General features: G+C 48.8%; 1 protein-coding gene across 1 annotated transcript; it reads right to left on the minus strand.

Moving 5' to 3' along the window:
- Positions 1–8,697: 8,697 nt before the first annotated feature.
- On the minus strand, positions 8,698–19,959 carry LOC147600399 (E3 ubiquitin-protein ligase RBBP6-like). Its single transcript, XM_086751292.1, has 13 exons — positions 19,794–19,959; positions 18,664–18,763; positions 18,428–18,466; positions 17,810–17,846; positions 16,204–16,248; positions 14,963–15,051; positions 14,764–14,860; positions 13,786–13,925; positions 12,610–12,776; positions 11,761–11,864; positions 11,179–11,313; positions 9,996–10,143; positions 8,698–8,936 (listed from the first exon to the last, which is right to left on the minus strand). Exons 1-13 carry the CDS (start codon positions 19,957–19,959, stop codon positions 8,698–8,700), a joined length of 1,506 nt encoding a protein of 501 aa, XP_086607418.1.
- Positions 19,960–20,762: the final 803 nt, after the last annotated feature.

Raw genomic sequence — 20,762 nt, forward strand, 5'->3', positions numbered from 1 at the left:
GAGCTTTGCCCTTTTCCACTTAGAAAACCCTCGTTTGGCATCAATTTGGTGGCTCAGAAAAGTCTGGCTGGCACGGGGGGAGAGGGGGTGAGAAGATACATGGGGTGGTCCTTCTGTAAAACACCACAAATTACACTTTTGCTGCTGCCAGTCTCCAGTTACTTCAGTGCACCAGACCCAGCGGCATCCAGGTTTCTTTCCCCACGCTCTTTTGAAAAACCCTGTCCAGGGGAAAGTTTGTCTAGTCCTCGTGCCGCAGCGCTACTCACCCATCGTGTCCTCCACGTCGCAGCTTCCAGGGAGCCCTGACCGCTTCTGCACCCACAGACTGAGCCCCTCTTACTGTAGGTTTGTTTTTTTAAAAAAAACCACAAAAAACCACCAAACCCCAGCAGCATCACAGAGCCTCTTTTCAGGTCATTTGCTGGCTCCCTGGTGCTCTCTCCTGGATCTCCTCGGACTTGGGCGGAGGGGTCAGCGGCTCTATCGTGACAGGGGCCGTGCTGTTCCCCTCCGCGAGGTTTAGTCTGACGTCCTTCATGTGCAGCTTCTCCGACTCGATCCTCCGCACCTTCAGTGGCTTCAGGCGCTTGCTCAGGTGCGAGTTGTGCCGGCTGGGCTGCCGCTCCGTGTAGGGCTCTGCGCCGGCAGCACCCGGCGGCTGGGTGTTTTCGTCGAGGCCCGTCAGCGACGCGTAGGAGGGCAGGGAGACGCTGATCCTGTTGCTCCTGTCCGAGTCTCTGCCCTCAGAGTAGCCCGTGTTCATCACCTCCTCGTAGCTGGGGACGTAGTACTGGGAAGACGCATCTTCGTCCTCTTCTGGGCTAGAGGGGACAAAATTCAGGCTATCAGTAGCACATCTTTTCAGATTCACTAGGGGCAGGGAGCAGAATAATACAACAGCAAAAGATCCCAAACATTTTCTTTGCCCTTCTGCCTCACACCAGTTCCTGTCACTGTGACAGAACAGATCGCAACCTCACCTACATTCAGACACGTTATTGTTTCCTTGTGACGTACGTCTGTCTTCGCTCTGTCGCCTTTCTGGCCGCAGCAGGCACGCCCCGCAGGTGCCCCACGCAAGAGATGCGTCCCCAGAGTTGCTCTGGCAACTTTCAGCCCGCTGATGCCCCGGGGGTCCCGCGCCACAACCCCTGCTCCTCGTTTCCCCGCTGCCGCCTGAGCGGCCCTCTGGGAGAGAGCAATATGACGCGTCTGCACCTGCGAGGGGAGAGGTCTCCTGCCTCCACTGCGGGCAACCGAGCGCCTGGAGAGCGTCAACGCCTTCCCACCTCACCTTCTGCAGTGTGGCCGCTTGCAGCAGCTGCTTCTCCCGGCTCAGCTCAAGCTGCGTCCTCTCCAGGGCCTCTCTCAGCACAGCCTTCTCCTCTGCCTCCCTGCAGACTTTCTTTTCCAGTTTGGCTATCTGCTCCTGGCACACTTGCAGGGACGCTTCTTTCAGCCTGCGCAAAACGGGAGGGGAAAGCGTCCGTCACCGCGTCAACCCCCCAAAACACAGCTGGCCTCCGCACTTGCACCCCTCCGAGGACCCTCCCCACACCATGGGGTGACGCTGAAGGACAGCGGAGCAGCAAGCGCCTTGAATGCTCCTCACTGATACCCTGAGCACCATGTCAGATGGGATGGAACAGCCCTTGGGCTCAGTTGGGTAAATTAACCCCAGCTGTTGGCTCATTATTTAACTATCCCAGCTGGGTGCTGCAGCCATAGGGGCCACCAGCTCCAGTTCTCTGCCCAGCTCAGGTGAATATTGACTCTGTTCTAGCCAGAACCAGGACATTATCCACCCCTAATTCCACACCATCTACATGATGCCCAGATCCTACACTTTCCAATCAATCATCACCTTTTTCTTTCTTTGACCTACTTGTATGCATACACACAGATGTAACTCCCTTAGTCTATGGCCCACCCCTCCAAAAGGTCTGTTGAGTTTATCCAGTCCATAACTTGGGGCTCCATCTGTCATAACAGTGTCTCAGCGTAGGACAGACAACGCAGTGTTTGCTCAGGTGCGTATCTGGTGCTGCTGGGGACAACGAGGATCAGAAGCCATGGGAATGAGAAACAAAAAGCCACGGGAATGAGAAACAAGGGACTTTCCAAGAGAAGGAAAACAAGAGAAAGGACATCTGGGGGTGGATGGGCGATCGGAGGGTAGATAAGCACATAAGCTGTAACAATAAATGATTTCACTTAGCGTGCAGCGGGGGTCCGTGACTACGTTCCCACAGCCTTCCCTCAGCCATGACACTTTCTGAGGCCAAGAAAAGCTCACAACGCTCACCTGGCTGTCCTGTCCGGGCCAGGCCACGGCACTCACGCTGATCTGCTCCACAGCCTTCCCCGGCACTGAGGCCAGGCTGACAGGCCTGTGCTTCCCTGCATCCTCCTGTGGCTCTTCCTGTGGACGGGCGTCACGCGTGCTGCCCTCCCGTCAGCCGGGGCCTCCTCGCTCGGCCAGGGCTGCTGGGCAGTGGTGGAAAGTGGCCTGCCGAGCGCTTCGGCCAGCACCCTCAGCCCCAACGGGCGGGTCCCGCCCGGCCCCGCAGATCTGTGTGTGTCGCAGTGCGGTCGCAGGGCGCTGACCATTTCCCCCGGGGGGTGGGGGCTGCATCGTGCTCCCCGTGCCGGTCTCTGGCTCGGGGGCTGGGCACCCTGAGCACAGCTCGCCGGCACAGATGAGGCGCAGGAGGCGTTCAGCGCCGCAGCCTTTTCCTCAGCCTCTGTCCCCGCGCTGCCCCTGCCCCGCCAGGGACGGGGATTCTCCTCAGCCCTGCTGCTGCTGCTCCTGTCTGTGCAGACACAGCTTTCACGCTCTCTCACGGCAGCGGCAGATTCAGCTCTCGCCGGGCGCTGGCACTGCCAGTTCTACGCCCGCACACCCTCACGGCGTCCTTGGCGTCCTGCGCAGCTGCTGACCAGGCCCGGCCGCGCGGGGGCGGTGCTCGGCCTGCGCCCGAGGGGATGCCGCCTGGGATTGGTCGCTGGGCTGTCACTCTGCCCCCGTTTGGGCCTGCCCTGAGGCAATGCTGGCTCTGATTGGTCCTCTGGGCTGTCACTCTGCCCCCATTTGGTCCTGCCCTGAGGCAATGCTGGCTGTGATTGTCCCCGGGTGGTGAGGCTGCTGGGCTGCAGTGCCCGCCCTCCACCTGGGGCAATGCTTCCTCTGATTGGCTGCCTGGGATTTCCCCCTTGTTCCTCCCATCTAATGACGGGTCAGACAGCTTATCAATCATCACGTGCTGCTCTCCCACACGGCGTGATTGGTGGAGCCAGCGTGCCCCGCCCCTGCAGGGTGCCCAGCTTTTTCCACTCTTGCCGCCTTTCCTGCAGGCCAAAAGTGAGAGTGCAGACTCTCTCGGTGCATCTTTGGACCTATAAAAAGTGGGCTTTGCCCTAAAAATGAGAGTTTAGACGCTTAAAATGAAGCTCTAGGCCTGAATAATGTTGTGATTCCTAAAATGAAGGCTTTGAGCTGTAAAAGTGGGGTTAGGGCCCTGTGAAAGAGAATTTGGACTCCAGAAATGAAGCTTGGAGCCCTGTAACGGATGGTTTGGAAACGGAAATGAGGCTTTGGACACTGCAATGAGCTTCAGTGTCTTAAAGCAATGTTTGGGCTCTAAAAATGAGACTTTGCAAACTAACCCCGAGGCTTTGACCCTGAAAATCAGGAGTCAGGCCACATATTAGACATTGGACCTAAAGTGAAGGTTTGGACCATAAAAACGAGGCTTTGAAATCTGTAAGAGAGAATTCAGGCCCTCAAAATTGAGGTCTGGAAAATAAAAATGAGGCTTTGGACCTTAAAAATGAGACTTTGGCCACAAGAAGTTGATGCCGCAAGCCTGTCAGTGTTTAAGAGGCACTTGGGCAGTGTCGGTATTAACGAGCTTTAACGTGGTCAGGCCTGAACTGGTCAGGCAGTTTGACCAGATGATCGTTGTAGGTCCTTCCAACTTAAATACTCTATTCTATCATATTGTAAAAAAAAAAAAAAAAAAAGAGGCTTTAAGCCCTAAAAATTCCAGAATGGATCCTACAAATTAGTCTATGGGAGCTTTGGGAGCTAAAGAGAGTGTTTGGACCTGGAAAGGAGGCCTTGGACCCTAACAGTGAGCCTTTCAACCCTCAAAATCAGAGTTGAGGCATTAAAAATGACACTTTGGGCCCTTAAAATGAGTCTTTGAACCTTTGGAGCAGGGCTTGAACTTCTAAATGAGGGTTTGTATCCTAAAAATGAGAATTTAGATCTTGAAAATGACTGTTTGGACAACCAAAATGAGAGTTTGGGCCCTAAAAATGAGACTTGAAGTTTGAACTTTAAAAACATGTGACCAGATGTTAAAACTGGGCCTTTGGACACTGAAATGAGCCCTTGGACCCGGAAAATGATTGTCGTAGTTCAGCCCCGATCGGGACCAAACTACGCAGTCTCCGTTCCTCTCACAAGGAAAATTCTTCACAACAGGCTGGCAGACACCTCTCAGGACGTTTTTACATCTCATTCACATCTCCTCTCCTCCCCACTTCTCTCAGCCGGGCTGGGCCCAGTTGGGCCCAGTTGCCGCCCGTCGGGAGGCCAGAGGGTGAAACCTGCAAGGCCCACGAGGCTCGCGCCTCCCCCTCTCTGTCCCCACTCAGCTCCTTCACATCTTCTCTAATTCTTTTTTTTTCTGTTTTCTCCTTCTTAAATGTGTTACGGCAGAGGCGTTATCATGGAACGTGCTGACACCAATTGGCTCGGCCTTGGCCAGCAGCGGGTCCGCCCTCGTCCCGGCCGAGTCCACTGAACAAAGAGGAGCAACTTCTAGCAGTTTCCGATAGAAGCTGCCACCTTAGGCCCCCCTCGCTAAACAAAACCAGAACAGTGATGATTTAGTCTCTAAATTGAGGATTTGGGGCCCTTTAAATAGGATTGTGTGGCTTGAAGATGCAGCTTTGGACTAAGAAATGAGGCTTTGTGCCCTAAACATGAAGGCTGGCAATGAAAAATGATGATTCGGGCCTTCAAAAGGAGGACATATCTAAATCTAATTAACATTTTCCCTTATATCTACTTAACAACATCTTATCTGAGTAAATTATGTTAACATCTCTAAATCTAATTAACAACGTTTTATCTTACCAAACTAAAAATGTGTCCCAGGCCAAGTTTGAGGCCTGTGGCTCTGGGGGATCAGAAGAGGAGGGTGATTGTTCACGAGGACAATCACAAGGTGAACACAGGTAAACCAACACAAGCATAGCAGTGCCCAACATCAAAAGTGCCCCAAAATAAAGCGCCATCAAAGCGTTAATCATTTTGCTCATTTTTGCAACCTTTTTTTTCCTTTGTGATGGTTTAGCCCGAATTACCACACAGTTTCTCGCTCACACTCCCCCTCCCCAGTGGGGAAGGAAGGAGAACCCATGGGTTGAGATGAAGACAATTTACTAAAATAACAAGGGAAAACTACAATAATAACAGAATATACGGATATTAAAATATACAAAGTGAACAATATGTGTTTTCTCACCACCCAATGTCCCAATGACCGACACAGCCCGTCCCGAGCAGCGATCATGGAAACAAAACTGAGCAGCAAGCAAAGGAGCAAAAGGGAGCCAGCAAGGGAGAGGGAACGATGCCAGCAAACGAGGAAGGAAGATGGATGTCAGGAAGGCAGATACCCGCCCTGGCCAGCCCCCACTTCTCTACTGAGCATGGCGTTCAGGCATGGAACACTCTTTGGCCAGTTTGGGTCAGTTATTCTGTCTGTCTTTCTCCCAGCTTCCCGCATCTGCAAATTAGCGAGACTTGGAAAGCAGGACGGTGTCCTTGGTCTCATTCACAACAACTCATATCATCAGGGTGTTTATCAACATTCTTCACACAGGGCATCCAAAACACACCGGCTACTGAGAGGAAAAATTAACTCCATCCCTGCCAAAACCCGGACAGTGTCCACCCCTTATTCCATACAATCTACGTCATGCATATACATATATACGTGTGTGTGTATATACACAGAGATGTAACTCCTTCAGTCTGTTGAGCTCATTTAGTCCATGACTTTGGGCTCCATCTGTCCTGACAGTCTTTCAGGACAAGAGAGATGGTATGTAGTGTGGGGTTGTTGCCTGCTGCACCTGGAACTCGCAGTTGGTACATCTGGCGTGGCTGGTGTATCATGCCCATGGTCTGCGAGTGGAAGATGTTGATCTTGAGGAAGTTGTTGGGGGCCAGTTCCTGTTCCATCACCGTTGCATCTCTCGGTTTTATTGAAGCTCATTCTTCACTGATCAGGGTGTTCCTTGCTGCAATACCTTTGACGTGACATGTAAGAACTATAGAAATGATTATATACAGGTCAAATTATTGGCTATTTTCACCTAACATCAGATCTCCTTCAGCTACACGTGGGACTTCCCCATCCTCCCGCATCACCCACCAAGTACATCCAGGCCCTTCAGCAAAAGCAATCCCACGGGTGGGTTTGCCTTTGCCCAGGGGAGGAATAACCCAGACCGTCTTTCCTAACATACTCCTTAGATGCACCACAGGGACTTTATCACCCTCTGCCCTCTGGCTGGGCAGGGCCAGCTCGATTGGTGGATCCCCGAGTGTTGACTAACCAGGTGGCTTTTGCTAAATGTTTATCCCAATTTTTGAAGGTCCCACCACCCATTGCTTTCAGTGTAGCTTTCAGCAGTCCATTGTGCCGTTCAATCTTTCCAGAGGCTGGTGCGTGATGGGGGATGTGGTATACCCACCCGATGCCGTGCTCTTTGGCCCAGGGGTCTATGAGGTTGTTTCGGAAATGAGGCCCGTTGTCTGGCTCAATTCTTTCTGAGTGCCATGTCGCCAGAGAACTTGCTTCTCAAGGCCCAAGATGGTGTTTTGGGCAGTGGCGTGGGGTACGGGATAGGTCTCTAGCCACCCAGTGCTGGCTTCCACCATTGTAAGGACGTGGCGCTCACCTTGACGAGTTTGTGGGAGTGTGATGTAATCAATCTGCCAGGCCTCTCCATATTTATACTTCAGCCATCGTCCTCCCTACCAAAGAGGCTTTAACCGCTTGGCCTGCTTAATAGCAGCGCATGTTTCACATTCATGGATAACCTGTGCAATAGTGTCCATGGTCGAGTCCACCCCTCGATCACGAGCCCATTTGTATGTTGCGTCTCTTCCTTGATGGCCCGAGGTGTCATGGGCCCACCGAGCTAAAAATAGCTCACCCCTGTGTTGCCAGTCTAGGCCCACTTGGGAAACTTTAATCGTAGCAGCCTGATCCATCCTTTGGTCATTTTGGTGTTCTGCCGTGGCTCGACTCTTGGGTACGTGAGCATCTATGTGACGGACTTTTACAACCAGATTGTCCAGCCGGGCAGCAATCTCCTGCCACAGTGCGGCAGCGCATATGGGTGTCCTGGTTCTGGCTAGAGCAGAGTTAATATTCACCTGAGCTGTGCAGAGAACTGGAGCTGGTGGCCCCTATGGCTGGGGCACCCAGCTGGGATAGTTAACTAATGAGCCAACAGCTGGGGTAAATTTACCCAGCTGAGCCCAAGGGCTGTTCCATCCCGTCTGACATTGCTCAGGGTGTCAGTGAGGAGGGTGCTGAGGGGAGCCTCCTGCTACTTGGAAGAAACTGGGTGTGGAGATTTGTAAGCCATTATACTGTATTTGTATTCCATCACTGTTTTGTTTTGTTTTGTTTTTCTGTTATTGCTGTTAAATTTACTTTTTGTTCAATCTCAACCCACGTGTTTTTGCTGTTTTTTTTTTGTTTACCAGTTCTCCCCCTATTCTCTCGGAGGGTGGGGGAACGAGAGAGAGACTGCGTGGTCTGGTCCCGGTCAGGGCTGAAGTACGAAACATGGTGTTTCTGTGCCTGTGAACCCCCTGGAAAAGAGCGCTCTGGGGCACTCAGAACCCTGGGCTCTGTTTGCCCCTTACACACAGACGTGTGTGACCCATCCAGCCTTCTTCAAAGGGAAGCTGTGCGTAGAACAATTTATGGTCTCCAGCATTTTTAAACTGGTATTTAAGGTGCAGACTATTTGAAGGAGAAGCTATCCACTGCACCTTTAATTGAGAAAGACAGATGCAAGTGTCATGATTTCATTTTACAGCAATAAAAGGACACACAGGTTGGGAGCTGGGAGATTAATTTTGCATTCACATTAAGTGATTTTCCGACAGTTAGCACAACCTGCAGGTTTTTACAGTTGACTGTGTCCTTTCAACATACAAATTGTAACATCAGCCTTATGCAGAACACATTACTGAAGGCAGTTGGGTTTTTTTTTTGTTAAGTAGAATTGTTCAAATGTTTTTATGACACACTGGTCCAGACACCAGCAGGGTCTAAGGGAGTGACTGTCGGTTATTTGGACCTTCAAGCCCCTGTCGCTCAGATCAACCACTCATGGTTTCGTCTTCATATGCATTAATTCACCAAAGACTCCAACTCGTTTCAAAATTTTAATAAATGGTTCTCTCATATACACAGTCTTTTCCCCACAGTAACATAATCGCGATCGACATCTACAAAATAATTTCCATTAACATTTACAAAACACTTTACAGATACATTACTAATTTGTCTGAACTGAAACGGTTTACAAAACACATCCAAAACCCACAAAACATTAGTAAGGCTATAGCAAAATTAAGGAATTTAAGACATACTAATAATGAAACTGGATACTACTCTTCCATATTGTTTCTACTCCTGTTTCACACTGTTTCTCTATGGCTACTCCTTCTTTCATAAGCCTTCCTGTGATATGGTGGAACACCTCTGTATCTGTTAACGTTCCCCCGCTCTCGTCCCCCTTCAGGTACAGTCCGTTCAGTGGGAGTCCGACCTCTAAACCCTGGGGACCTCGATCGTGAACGGTATCTTCTGTAGGGGGGTGACCTTGATCTGGAATGGCGAGAGCCACGTGACCTTGACCTGGCACGAGAGTTACGGCTCTTCCCTTTGCCTCTTCTTGGATGAGGTGGTGATCGCAGGTAGGAACGGGAACGGGAATGGCTAAGTGATCGAGAGGAGGAGTTAGTGCGGGAGGAACTTGACCTTGAATTGGAGTAGCTGAAAGAGTAAGATGAAGCAAGATGAGGAGACTTGGATCTTAAAAAAACCACAGCACACACAAAAAATAGATGATGTTAATTCAAAACAGTCACTCTCCCCAGTTCTTTACCTCCCAAATTTGGTTTGGTTTCTTTACCTCTCCACAACTGCTGCTTTGTCAGTGGAAAAGCAAACAGGAAGGGTCAGTGTATGTATGGTCTGTCCCATGAACGACCATAGCTGTTGACTGATTTAAACTGGTGCATACTGGCCACTACTGGTATGTGAACGTGCACATTTTTCACTGCTCCACAACTACATCCAGTGCAAATCAGTTGTGTTGCAGTAAGATAGAAAAAGAGCAAGTCCTAACGGCTACAGGGCAGTAACAAACACCAAGAAAACGTGATTTAGCCTGGAGACAGTAAAGCTCAACTCTAAAAGGCCAGCTTAGTCTACTTCGCTTCATACTTAGGTGGTGCTTGGAACGGGGTGAAAAATACTTGTCCTGCAATCCTACATACAGGGCTATTTGATCAACACTTCTAGCCAGGTGTCCCAGCAAAATCTGGCACACACCTCTCGCTCTGACCAAGGACAGCGATCACATTTCAAGCAAAATCATATCGTAACGCTTCTACACTCCGCCTCTCGTCATACGACTCCATGCCATTGCTCTAGGAAAGACCCTGACAGCATGACTAAGAGAGAGTCCCGGTTAAAATCTCTCCATGTATCCACAGGAGATACAGAAAGGAGGAAATGAAGACAATTTCTCTCATGTATCTCCTCCCCGGTGCTTTGAGGCAATGCTTACAAGCAGAACAGGGAGACGCAGGAAATCCAGCAGCCACAGCTATTCAGTTTCTAGCCTCCTCACGGCTGCCGGGAGGAGAAGGCTGTCGTTACAGAGAAGCTTTAGCAAAAGCGACGCTTGTTCCTTAACAACTGCTGCCCAGTTATAACTGTCCGTCACCTGTAACCGCTGCCGTATCTGAGCTGGCAACCCACACATGAAACTGCCATCACTGCTGATCTCCTGAACCATCCACTGCATCTGACGACAGAGAGGTGGAGTGGAACTCCTCCTGATCCTTCTAGACAATCTGCTTCTCCTTCACGGAGGAACCGAGAGGAAACGGCCTTAAGCTGCACCAGGGGAGGTTTAGATTGGATATCAGGAAAAATCTCTTCACCAAAGGGTGGTCAGGCACTGGAACCGGCTGCCCGGGGAAGTGGTTGAGTCACCATCCCTGAAGTTGTCCTAAAATAACAGTGTGGAATTTTCCAATCATTTGCTCCAGCAGTATCGGCTAAGTTGTTAAAGGAATCATGTCGGAGGCCGATTTCTATTGGGAAATCAATTTCTACAGCCCTGTTCAGCCAGCAATCAAAAGCCTGGCTTTCCACCTGATCCTTTAATTAGATTTAGTTTTTATATGTAATTATGGTTTGCTCAAAAAGTATTCATTGTTCAGAGTCCTCTTTTCAATCACGTAGCAGAGGTTTTTGTAAAATAATCTTACTGCAAGCACAGAACCCCTTTGTTAAAGCCAAGTCCAATTAAGCCATTTAAAAATTAATTACCGCCTGTATTTTCCACAGCTCTCTGCGCATACGTATTCCATTATAAATCAGCTGCTGTATAAGTGATGTGTTACGGCCTCATTTAACAGGTGACAAGTAGTCACCTACTGCATTTCTGTAGAACACTTACCGTTCCCAGCCCGGTCTGGCACCTGAGCAGTGAACTGCAGTGGCTCTCATGGGGTGACCTTTTGGAGTGGGGAGAGGGAAAAGGGAAAAAAAATCCCATTCAGTTTATCTGAAGATTTTTTTATTTAAGAAATTCTGAAGTTCCTGTCACTTACCAGCTGTGGGTATGGGCTGTCCTGGGGGGCCCAGCAGACTCGGCAGTGCTGGCTGTCTCAGTGCAGGAGCCTGACAGCCCTTGTGAATACAAGCAAGAGTTGCAAAATAAGCTCTACTGAAATACAAGACTCGCTGCTTGTGTTGACATAAAACTGAGCTTCTCTTCCAACACACTGCCGACGGACAGCGAGGAAGATGTAGCGAGTTCAGCAGCACTCACCAGAGCAGCAGGAGGGGTAACAGCCAGGAGTGGTGGTGGAGGTGGTGGCAGTGGCGGCGGCTGCTGCTGCGGCTCCCGAATCTGCGCAGAGCGCCTTTTTGTGTAGCCAGTTCCGTTGCTGAAGCTGTTCACAGCCTAGAGGCAGAGAAACATTTACAAAGAGGTGACAGGAAACTTCAGGAGATGTACGAAGAAAAGCCTCCACAGGGTACAACCCCTTGTGTATTCCTGTCCGTGCTATCAGCCCTACAATAAATCAACACACAGAGGTGTGAACAGATGGCATTAAACACCGGTATCAATGACTGGCAACGCAGAGTCTCTGTCTTTGAGGGCCTTCACTGTTAACACCAAACTTGAAAGGGAGGCAATCCTGTTAAACAACAGCGGGACCTGAATTTGCCCCATGGCCTCCACAGCGTTGTGAGCTTCTGTAACAGCAGATCATGTACTTGAGCAGGAAACTGAGCCGTATTCAATCCAGCCCTGCTTAAGGCCGTGTCAGTGAATGCTTCCTTCCCTGCCAGCTGTTTGCAAGTAGACTTTTCTGACAAACAGTTTACGGAAACGTCATCACGTTACCTGGCGTAGGAACCTGTTGGCAACTAATGCATCTGGAGAAACGTCTGTCTGGTGACACGTTGGGCAGGTGTGTTCCTCAGATTCCAGCAGCGCTGTTCTAATGCCTGTGAAGAATTAGAATCATCAACACAGATTTTAGCCCAACCATGGATATTTTGTGAGTTCTAACCAATGATAAAAAGACATCTCTGATTAATGGGTGAATGTGGTCTTGAATGGAGAGCATGGAGCTCTAATTGTCCAACAGCGTACAAAATGTCTAGTACGAAGCAAATACCTGTACGGTTTTGATATTTCACTGTTGTAACATTGGAAGCTGTGGAGAAGGCTCTGTCCTGGTGTTTTGACTCGACTTTTTTCAGCTGTCTAGTACAGCGAGCGGTCCCCAAGCTCAACATTAACGAATAAAACACATCTCAAAAAACATTAGTAGGTTCCAGTTCTGAGGGTTTTATCCAGCTCTCCCGTGGAGAAGAATGTGCATTAAATGCCTGACTATCTGTTGGTTGCAGACCACAGGAAATCACCAGAGCTGGCTACAGAATTCTGTATGAGAGAACGGGCTGTGGACAAGCTCAATGCTTTCAAGATCTCACGCTGTAATCACCTGCACAGTTCCGCACTCTCCTCCCACTCATCTTTCCACATGTAAAGAGGATTTAACAACAGGTAAAAAGGGAAAAAAGCTTTCTGCCTTTTTTCCTTTATACAAGAAGAGACCTTTCCTAGTCACAGTGTACTTCAGTGTGAAACAGAACTGGTCTCCAAGTACAGCCGTTATCTCCTGTATCTGCTTTCAGAAGGTCAGATGTGATCTTTTGAATCAACAAACATGGGGGTAACACTCACATTCATCACAGTAACTGTTTCCACAGCAGGGAATCACAGCTGCGTCAGTCATGATCTCTTTGCACATGGGACACAACAGCTCCTCTGGAACGGGATCTGAGGAGGAGGAGGGTGGCTGCTCTGACAGAAAAGGAGGCTTCTCCTTCTTTCCTCTAGCATAAGCTTCCCTGGGGGGGTTGGGGAAGGAAAAAGACAAAAGTTAAAGATGGGTAAAGGAAAACATTTCCAAGCTTTGGATTTTACCACAGCAAGATCATAGAGTCATAGAATCTTTAAGGCTGGAAAGATCTCCAAGATCATAAAGGCCAACTGTCAACCTAACACCACCACGCCTACTAAACCATGTCCTGAATAACAGATGGAATTCTTCTCCCTGCACATTCCCCTTCCAAAACACAGGCTTAGTTGTTCAAAATACTTTTCTACAGCGACAGCACTACAAGAGGGAGGGAGGAACAATTTTCCTTCTGCAGAATTCTCCCATTCATTGGATCAACTAAGAGATTAGCTCAGACTAGGAAAATAACTTTTGGACAGCTAGGAATCAGGTGAAACGAACCCCCCTCTCCTTTGCCAGAGGGGAAATGTGAACTGCAGGCTCAGGATAAAGTTATCTCTGTGCAACTACATTTTATAAATGACAGAAGTCTATGTCACAGCTTCCACTAAAGGAGATCCGTGACAGAAGAACGGAAGTGCTGCCACGTACATTGTCAAACAGCCACTCTTCTCAGCACACAGCAGGATTTTTTTAGTTTAGAGTCACAGGAAAACCTCAGTCTGCTTCACACATGAGATCTGATCAAAGTCAGAGCGGGAGGAAATCTCTGTCCAACAGCAATTGGTTAAATTTTGCAAGAAGCCTTTGAAAGATCAACCAGAAGCAAAACGAGCTCTCAATGAGAACGACTTGCCTGGAAACTCTACTGAAATGTTCTGCAGACAGACAGATCCTTAGCGTACCCGCAATTTAACCAACTTCCAGGGGCACGAGCAGTTGGTACCACCCTAATTCCATATGGGAAAGGATCCCGGATTTGAAGGTGAGGATACAACGACAGTGTTTCCTCCCTCGAAATGACACAGCCTGGCCAGCTGGCTTGCACTGCCACTCGGACATCTACGCATGCTTTCCCTCGTTCGCTTCTTGGTCAGTCCAGTTAATTCCATACTTACGCATTAATAAATGGTATGACGTATTTTCCATCAGTGGTTATCATCGCGCCCTTTGTGCTGGGATCTTTCACCTCCATCATGAAACTCCTTGGAATTCCTGTGCTCTTTCTCAGTCTGGGAACAGACCCCAGCTTTTTGTCCTGTTAAGAAAAGAAACGCAGACATCTCTCATCTTAACACCCACACGCAAAATGACATTTCAATGATGATTTTAGGCGGCAAAGCCTTTACTCCTCTCCTTTCACCTATCGTAGGGGCTGCTCGGCTGAAATACTTATTTCCTAAATGACTATAGCCAGGATGACCCAAAGCCTTGAGCAGTGCTTTGAACTCAGTCGATGTTCTTTGGCTTAACTTCAGGTTCCTAAGGGTGAGATATCCCTTGGCTCCTTCCACTCAGAGAAGAGACACAAACCCGCTCCTCCTGCAAAGCGCAGTTCAGAGGGAGAGCTCAGTTCAGTGCTCTGAACCAGTCACTGGGGAAACTGACATTCACTGTCTCTGTAGGAAGGCTGGATTCACACCTCATGCATATCCATTCAGTGCCCAACGCTAATTGGCAGGAATGCTCAACCAGAGGCTGTGGAATTCACATCAGCAAATATTCCACAGATGGGGTCAACAGAAACATCTTGTGTTTACACAAAATACTAAAAACTGTGAACGGTCTTTGAAAAAAAAACCTAAAACCAGAAAAATTTCCATTAATACTGAAATATAGAAAAATAAGCCTGAAAGTTCACAGAGAAACATCTGTGGACAAATTTAATGTCCATGACGTAGAAAATCCAAAACAGTTACACTGATAATTCCAGGTTTCCCTTCCAGTTTGAAGGCCTTTGCAGCATTGCCGTATAAGCTCTGTATTTCACCCCAGGAGAAACAACTCTTAACGTGAGCATTCACGGATTTGTTACCTAAGTGCCACGGCACAAAAATTAAAAGCTTGGTAACACCACAAATCCCCCACGGTCTTACCCCATGTGCTGGGCAGTTCCTTATGTAGTGTCCAGGTTTCCCACAACGGAAGCAAGTATATGATGGTGGAGGGGCAGCCAAGGGATTCTTCACGTAACTAGAAGTTTTTTGGGAAAAAAAAAAGAAAAAGGTATGCATGTGTCTCTCTACAATTTGTCCACAGGCTCCAAAGAACACATTTGACATTATCAACACCTACTTGACTGGATCATATTCACGGCAAGACTGCGTCATCATAGCTTTTATCTTCTCTTCTTCGGTGGCACTGGCTTCAGCCAGGTTGGCAGTCTGTGTAACGGGGAATTATTTGACACACATTAGAAACACCCTTCAGCCCACACAGCCAACGACACCAGCACTCACCCACTGCTGTAAAGAGCAGCACGGCGCTGGCTGCGCTTGCGCAGAAACAGCTGCTCATACAAAACACAGGTGTCCCGACGGTGTTCTGGGGGTCCTTACGCCGTTACATGGTGTTTCTGTGCCTGTGAACCCCCTGGAAAAGAGCGCTCTGGGGCACTCAGAACCCTGGGCTCTGTTTGCCCCTTACATACAGACGTGTGTGACCCATCCAGCCTTCTTCAAAGAGAAGCTGTGCGTAGAACAATTTCTACTCTCCAGTATTTTTAAACTGGAATTTATCTGCAGATATTCAAAGGAGAAGGTATCAACTGTACCTTGAATTGAGAAAGAGGTATGCCTGTATCTTTATTTCATTTTACAGCAATAAAAGGACACACAAGATTAGGAAAATTGTTTTTTGCTTGCTGAAATTCAGCCTCAGACACAGAAGCATTAAAAGGAATCAGGTTTTTTATAATCCCTCATCAGGACAAAATACTCTTTTCAGTAGAAACCTGGCCACCGTGTGCTGTAGGCAGGCCAAACTGTGCGTTCCCCCGCTACTAACGTCTTCACATTAAGTGATTTAACGACAGTTAGCACAACCTGCAGGTTTTTGTTCCAGCTGACTGTGTCCTTTCAACATTCAAATTGTAACATCAACCTTACACAGAACTACGTGTTCACATTATTGAAGGCAGCTGGGTTTTTTTTTTAAGCAGTATTTGCTCAAATGTTTTCATGACACACTGGTCCGGATACCAGCAGGGTGTAAGGGAGTGACTGTTGATTAGCAATAATAAACCAGAAATCTGTTAGCACCTTGCCCGCACGCACTGCCAGTCTGCACTAAAGAGGTTAAAGCAACACTTTTGAGCTGCTCTGTGTCGTGTTCCTGAATTTTCCTGAAATACTTGATGTTATGCAGCCTTATGTAGAGGCTGCTCAGGTGTGCTCCCCTTCTGTCTTCCCAAACTGAGAACTACTCTTTACATGGCAGCATCAAATATACACACAGCTGTACATCACCGTATAACATTTAAAAACACCGAGCAAACACTTTTTTTCTTTTAAGTATTTGACAGAACATATCTATACCTGTGTAAGCTGGGACACAGAAATCGATGCGGAAGAGCCGTGCACCTGTTCACAACACATTAAACACATAGTCAAGTTCTACAAGCAAAACACAGCAACAGTGAACCTCTGCTGTAGTCTGAACGTCTGCACTCTGTCCTCTGAGTGTCACTGAAAGAGGCATTTCCAACCTGCTGTCATTTGAGTTTGTTCAAAACACAGTCCCAGCCTATGACCGCTGAAGAGTGCCTCTGTGGTTCCTGAGAAGAAATGAAAATAACCAAACCCGCTTGGGATCAACCTATTGCTCCAGAATATCTCGGAGAGGGACCCTGGCCCAATCCTCGGAAAGCAAACAAGAAATTAGGAAAGCTGTCTATTGGAGTCCAGCATTAAACAGTTTATCATCGACCAGTTACTGAAACGGAACCGTTCAGAAACTGTTAATTAGTTCTTGTCCTTTTTCAGGAAGCAGTTGTTGTATGGCCTGCAGGCAACAGTCTGATTTTCTTACGAAAGTGGTGGCACTCTTTTCTCCTAAACAAATATCAAAAGCAGCAAGTATGCACAAAAGCTTATACTTTGTTCATGAACTTCTGGATTAGATGACAGCTTATCCAGGATCAGATCCAATGATCCAGGGTTAGAGGAACGCCTCTCACCATTCCAGAGAAGAGAAAGCAGTTATCCTTAAAAGAAAGGTGAAAAATACAAAACACCACCTAGTAACTTTTCTGCTATCAGGACTATTTTGAAATGCGTAGTTACGCATAGTATTCGACCCGAGTGACAAATCAAGATCTCGACCATCACCAGTCAAGTATCTCCTTCTGTTACTTCTTTATATTTCAGCAGCCGAATGGCAGTGCTGTCAACTCTGAAGAAAAATGCTGTCCCTTCTCCACGGGTAAATTCCAAGTGGCAGTACACTAAAGAAAGGCTTCACCTTTGGGAAATTAAAGCAGCATCAACCCTGAAGTCACCCAGATCCAAAAATGTACTGCAGGCAGAAGTTCAGGAAAGCGACGGGGATTTTACCCACAGGTGCACCCGGCTCTAACCCTGCAGCAAGATCTCCACACTGGGTTTTAGATATTTTCATTTGCAGACAAACTGCTAAACTGAACTGCTTCATCAGATAAAGTGGAAAGATCAAATGCAGAGCTGTAGAAGACCACTTTGTGTCGCAACGAGTTAAATCCACCGCAATCTATTAGAGACGTTTAAGCCCTCAGAGGGGCCCAACCAACATCACTTCAATTATCCAGTTCTAGGAATAAAGACCCAAGTATTGAAGGATGTGAAAAGGAATCAGTTAGCCTCACAGAACTGTTCTCAACATGGATGGGATGTGTTGGGTTTGGTATTTGTTGGAACCTCAAGTCCCATGTAAGGAACAGCACCAACTTTAACAAGAGTGGTTTGTCAGTGGTTTTTGATAACGTGTGTAAACTGCATTAGGCAAAAAAAAAAGTATTTAAAACAAAAGCGAAGGACACAAAGTGAAAATGGCAAAAATGACACAGGTGTGTGTGTGTTTTATATAAAGTGCACAAGTATGTGTGTATGTGGGTATGGAATCAAGCACGGTGTGTAGGAACAAGTGTGAGAGTGTGTTTTTACATACTGCTTTTGGTGTTCCGCTCACTGGCTCAGCTGGACTTCTAGAAAAAGAAAGAAAGAAAGGTGATCAGAACTTGAAATAAAGCACTTGTACCCCACAGAAAGCAGTGAAAACAGATTATAAAGCCTCAGCATCAGCACCTTATGTACTGATAGCCCAGCGAATGTGGGAATTTATTCATATACATAAACTGTTCTCTCCTGGAACATCCAGTGCCACTAAAAACAACCACAAACATCCCAATTCTACTCTGTCACAAATTATTCCAAGACTTCCAGGGACAGAACACAACAGGGCAAGAGGAAGTCCTCAGGTATTTTGCCTCTGCTCTCTAAGTATCAAAACCAGGAAATCTGTGCTACAGTGTCCTGTTCTTAAATAACCAGCCATCAAACCAGGAAGGTAACTGTAGCCAAGCTGTAGATCCCTGGTGTTACAAACAGGCACCAGATACAGAACTGAGTTTCTAAGAAAGAACAGTGATGGCCTAGACACTGCGAAGGGCAAGTGTACTTAGCGCAAAAAGATCAGTCACCTGACCATATTTAGCCATGGCAGCGCCAAAAATACCAAATGTGTTACATCTGCTGTATGGGCTGAAAACAGGAGTAGAAATGTCACCTGACAGCAGTTCCTAGGATCTGGTGTGATTTAGGAGTCCTGTGACAAACGTACTGTCCCAGCAGGCTTAAAAATGTCCGTCTGCTTTGGGACATCGAACCTACCCCATCACAACAAAAATTAACAGCAGCTTTAACAGGAAAGAGAAATCTGAATGCCTCTGTACGCCAATATCCAGGAAAAAGTGAACAGACTGCACCCGCTACCAAAGAATACAATGCTTTAGGGACACTCACGGGACAGAGGTTTTGCTGGGAGCTTTAACTCCTCCAGCAGGGATTCGTCTCACAATTACCGAGCAGTTCTTCGGAATCAAGGTATCATCATCTGTGTATTCTGAAAGCAATACAGGAATAAATCAGGAAGAGATAAAAAACTCTAGAACACATTCTAAAGAAAAGACTGATGTAAGGGTGCCAGAGAACTAACGGAAAAAAGATAATGTTCAAGGAGTGAAAACAATTTACAAGTCTCATTATTTCTGAAAATCCCATCCCAAAGTCTCCAATCACATTCAAGCTCCTCAAGATGGCAGATCACCAAACGGAAACATCATACTAAGTAATACAAACCCATTATCAGCTCCAAGAATCAAGCACCATTGAGCAGATTTAAATGAATTTATGACTTCTCTAAGAATCCTTCTTGCTTATATTCACCATAAATGTTCTGCCGCAAAACTTCAGTACCGGCCCGACACCGTTACCGTGCACTATCAGGGAAAAAACCACCCACGGTTAGAAATGAATGATGAACTGATGCTCCATAGCATCTGCGTGGCAGTGTCCCTGGTGTACAGCAGCAGTTCTATTAACAAGAAATGCCAAACTGTCCTTCAGAGGCAGCCAACACTCAAGTGCACGATGGCTTTTAAGGGCTCTGCTGAGATTCCAACTCACAGCTGCACTCTTGACCCAAAATGTTGCTGGGGAGCAGTTTCTGCAACAGCCACAGAACCAGTTTTCCAGTGCCGTGGCGTACGAGAAGTTGAAGGCAAAGTTAAGTGACCAAACCCGCTGTTTTTCTTCAAGTCAGCCACCTGTTCCATTGCCATCCCGTTCAGCTTCCTCCAGCAGATTTCAAAGAAATCTGGCAAGCCTGTTCTTATCAGATATCCTCCCACATTTCCGTATCATTTTCCCTGAAGAATTCCCGGAAAGCAAAACCTTAGTGAGCTCTCCACGTTGCACATGAAGCGCGGGCACTTGTAGCCTGGCTGTGTGGCTGAAACACAGCTCTGGCGGTGGTTGTCAGAAGAGCCGCGAGGAAGGAACAGCTCTGTGGGGCTCCCAGCACAAGTCCCAGCTAGGGATGGAGGGCGAATCCCATTGTCGCTTCCCACCCCGCGCCCGCCGCCCCCACGCACCTTCTTTGGTCTGGGCGTTGGTGATCTGCAGGTCGCTGTTGGGCGCCTTCAGCTTCTCCCGGGCCATGATCTGGCGCTTGAGGTCGCGCAGGGAGATGTGCAGGCCGTTGAAGATGAGCGTGTGGTACTTGAGGCTGGAGGAGAACTTATAGTGCAGGCAGGACATGGTGAGGGCAAGGCGGTGTGTCCTCGGCAGCGGCGCCTACCGCAGCACACAGGGCCGTGGGCTCTGCTCTGAGTTGGGACACGCAGCCCCGGCTCGGCCTCCGCTCCCTGTCTGGCACACAGCGCTGCCAGGCCGGTGTGTTTGGTGGCTACGGCGACTGCGGTGCCCCGGCCTCAGCGTTCCGCCAGGGCTTTAGGGGCACCAAGCAGAGGGGCTGGGCCAGCGGTGGTTCTAGGCCACGTTCCGTTGCCCCGACAAGACGCTGCCTGGCGCCACGAGCGGAACCAAACAGAACAGTCCGGCCACGCCCGGTCACCTGTCTGCTGGCTGTGCAGCCAGGGCCACTGGACTGGATCATCCTGACCGGGAGGAAGATGGAGGAGGCGCTGAAGCTGGGCCACAGGGAGGCGGGCGAGGAGGGGGAGCTGGGTGGGCTGCTGGCTGCCTCGTTAGAGAAGCTGCAGGAGATGGAGTTGGAGCCCACCAGCCGCAGCTCCTCCTGCCCATGGGAGCAGCTGCGGGGCAAGTACCCGCTGCTCGGCCCCCAGGCTGAGGCCGCTGACGGCCAACGCGGCCCCGAGGAGGGGCTGCCCGGCAAGCAGGGTAGGCAGAGAGGGCGAGGGGGAGCCTCCCCGCGCTCGCAGCCCTGCGGCTCACCGCCCCTCTCCCCACAGGCAGCGGCCGTGAGTCGGGGAGCGTGGGAGATGGCATCCCCGCACCCCAGAAGGTGCTCTTCCCTGCGGAGCGCCTCTCCATGGAGTGGGAGCAGATGTACCCAGTCGGCGCCGGGCTGCACAACGTGG

This window comes from Chlamydotis macqueenii, chromosome 6, assembly GCF_036417535.1.
Source record: "Chlamydotis macqueenii isolate bChlMac1 chromosome 6, bChlMac1.mat, whole genome shotgun sequence".
Lineage (NCBI taxonomy): Eukaryota > Metazoa > Chordata > Aves > Otidiformes > Otididae > Chlamydotis > Chlamydotis macqueenii.

What these genes read in the sequence shown, in the direction of transcription:
- LOC147600399 (XM_086751292.1), bottom strand. Translation starts at nt 19,959, where the DNA reads ATGTCCTGCCTGCACTATAAGTTCTCCTCCAGCCTCAAGTACCACACG. An exon ending in TGAGCGGAACACCAAAAGCA is followed by an intron (nt 16,249 to 17,809) that starts GTATGTAAAAAC and finishes TGTTGTGAACAG; the next exon opens with GTGCACGGCTCTTCCGCATC. An exon ending in GGAACTGCCCAGCACATGGG is followed by an intron (nt 13,926 to 14,763) that starts GTAAGACCGTGG and finishes TTTTCTTAACAG; the next exon opens with GACAAAAAGCTGGGGTCTGT.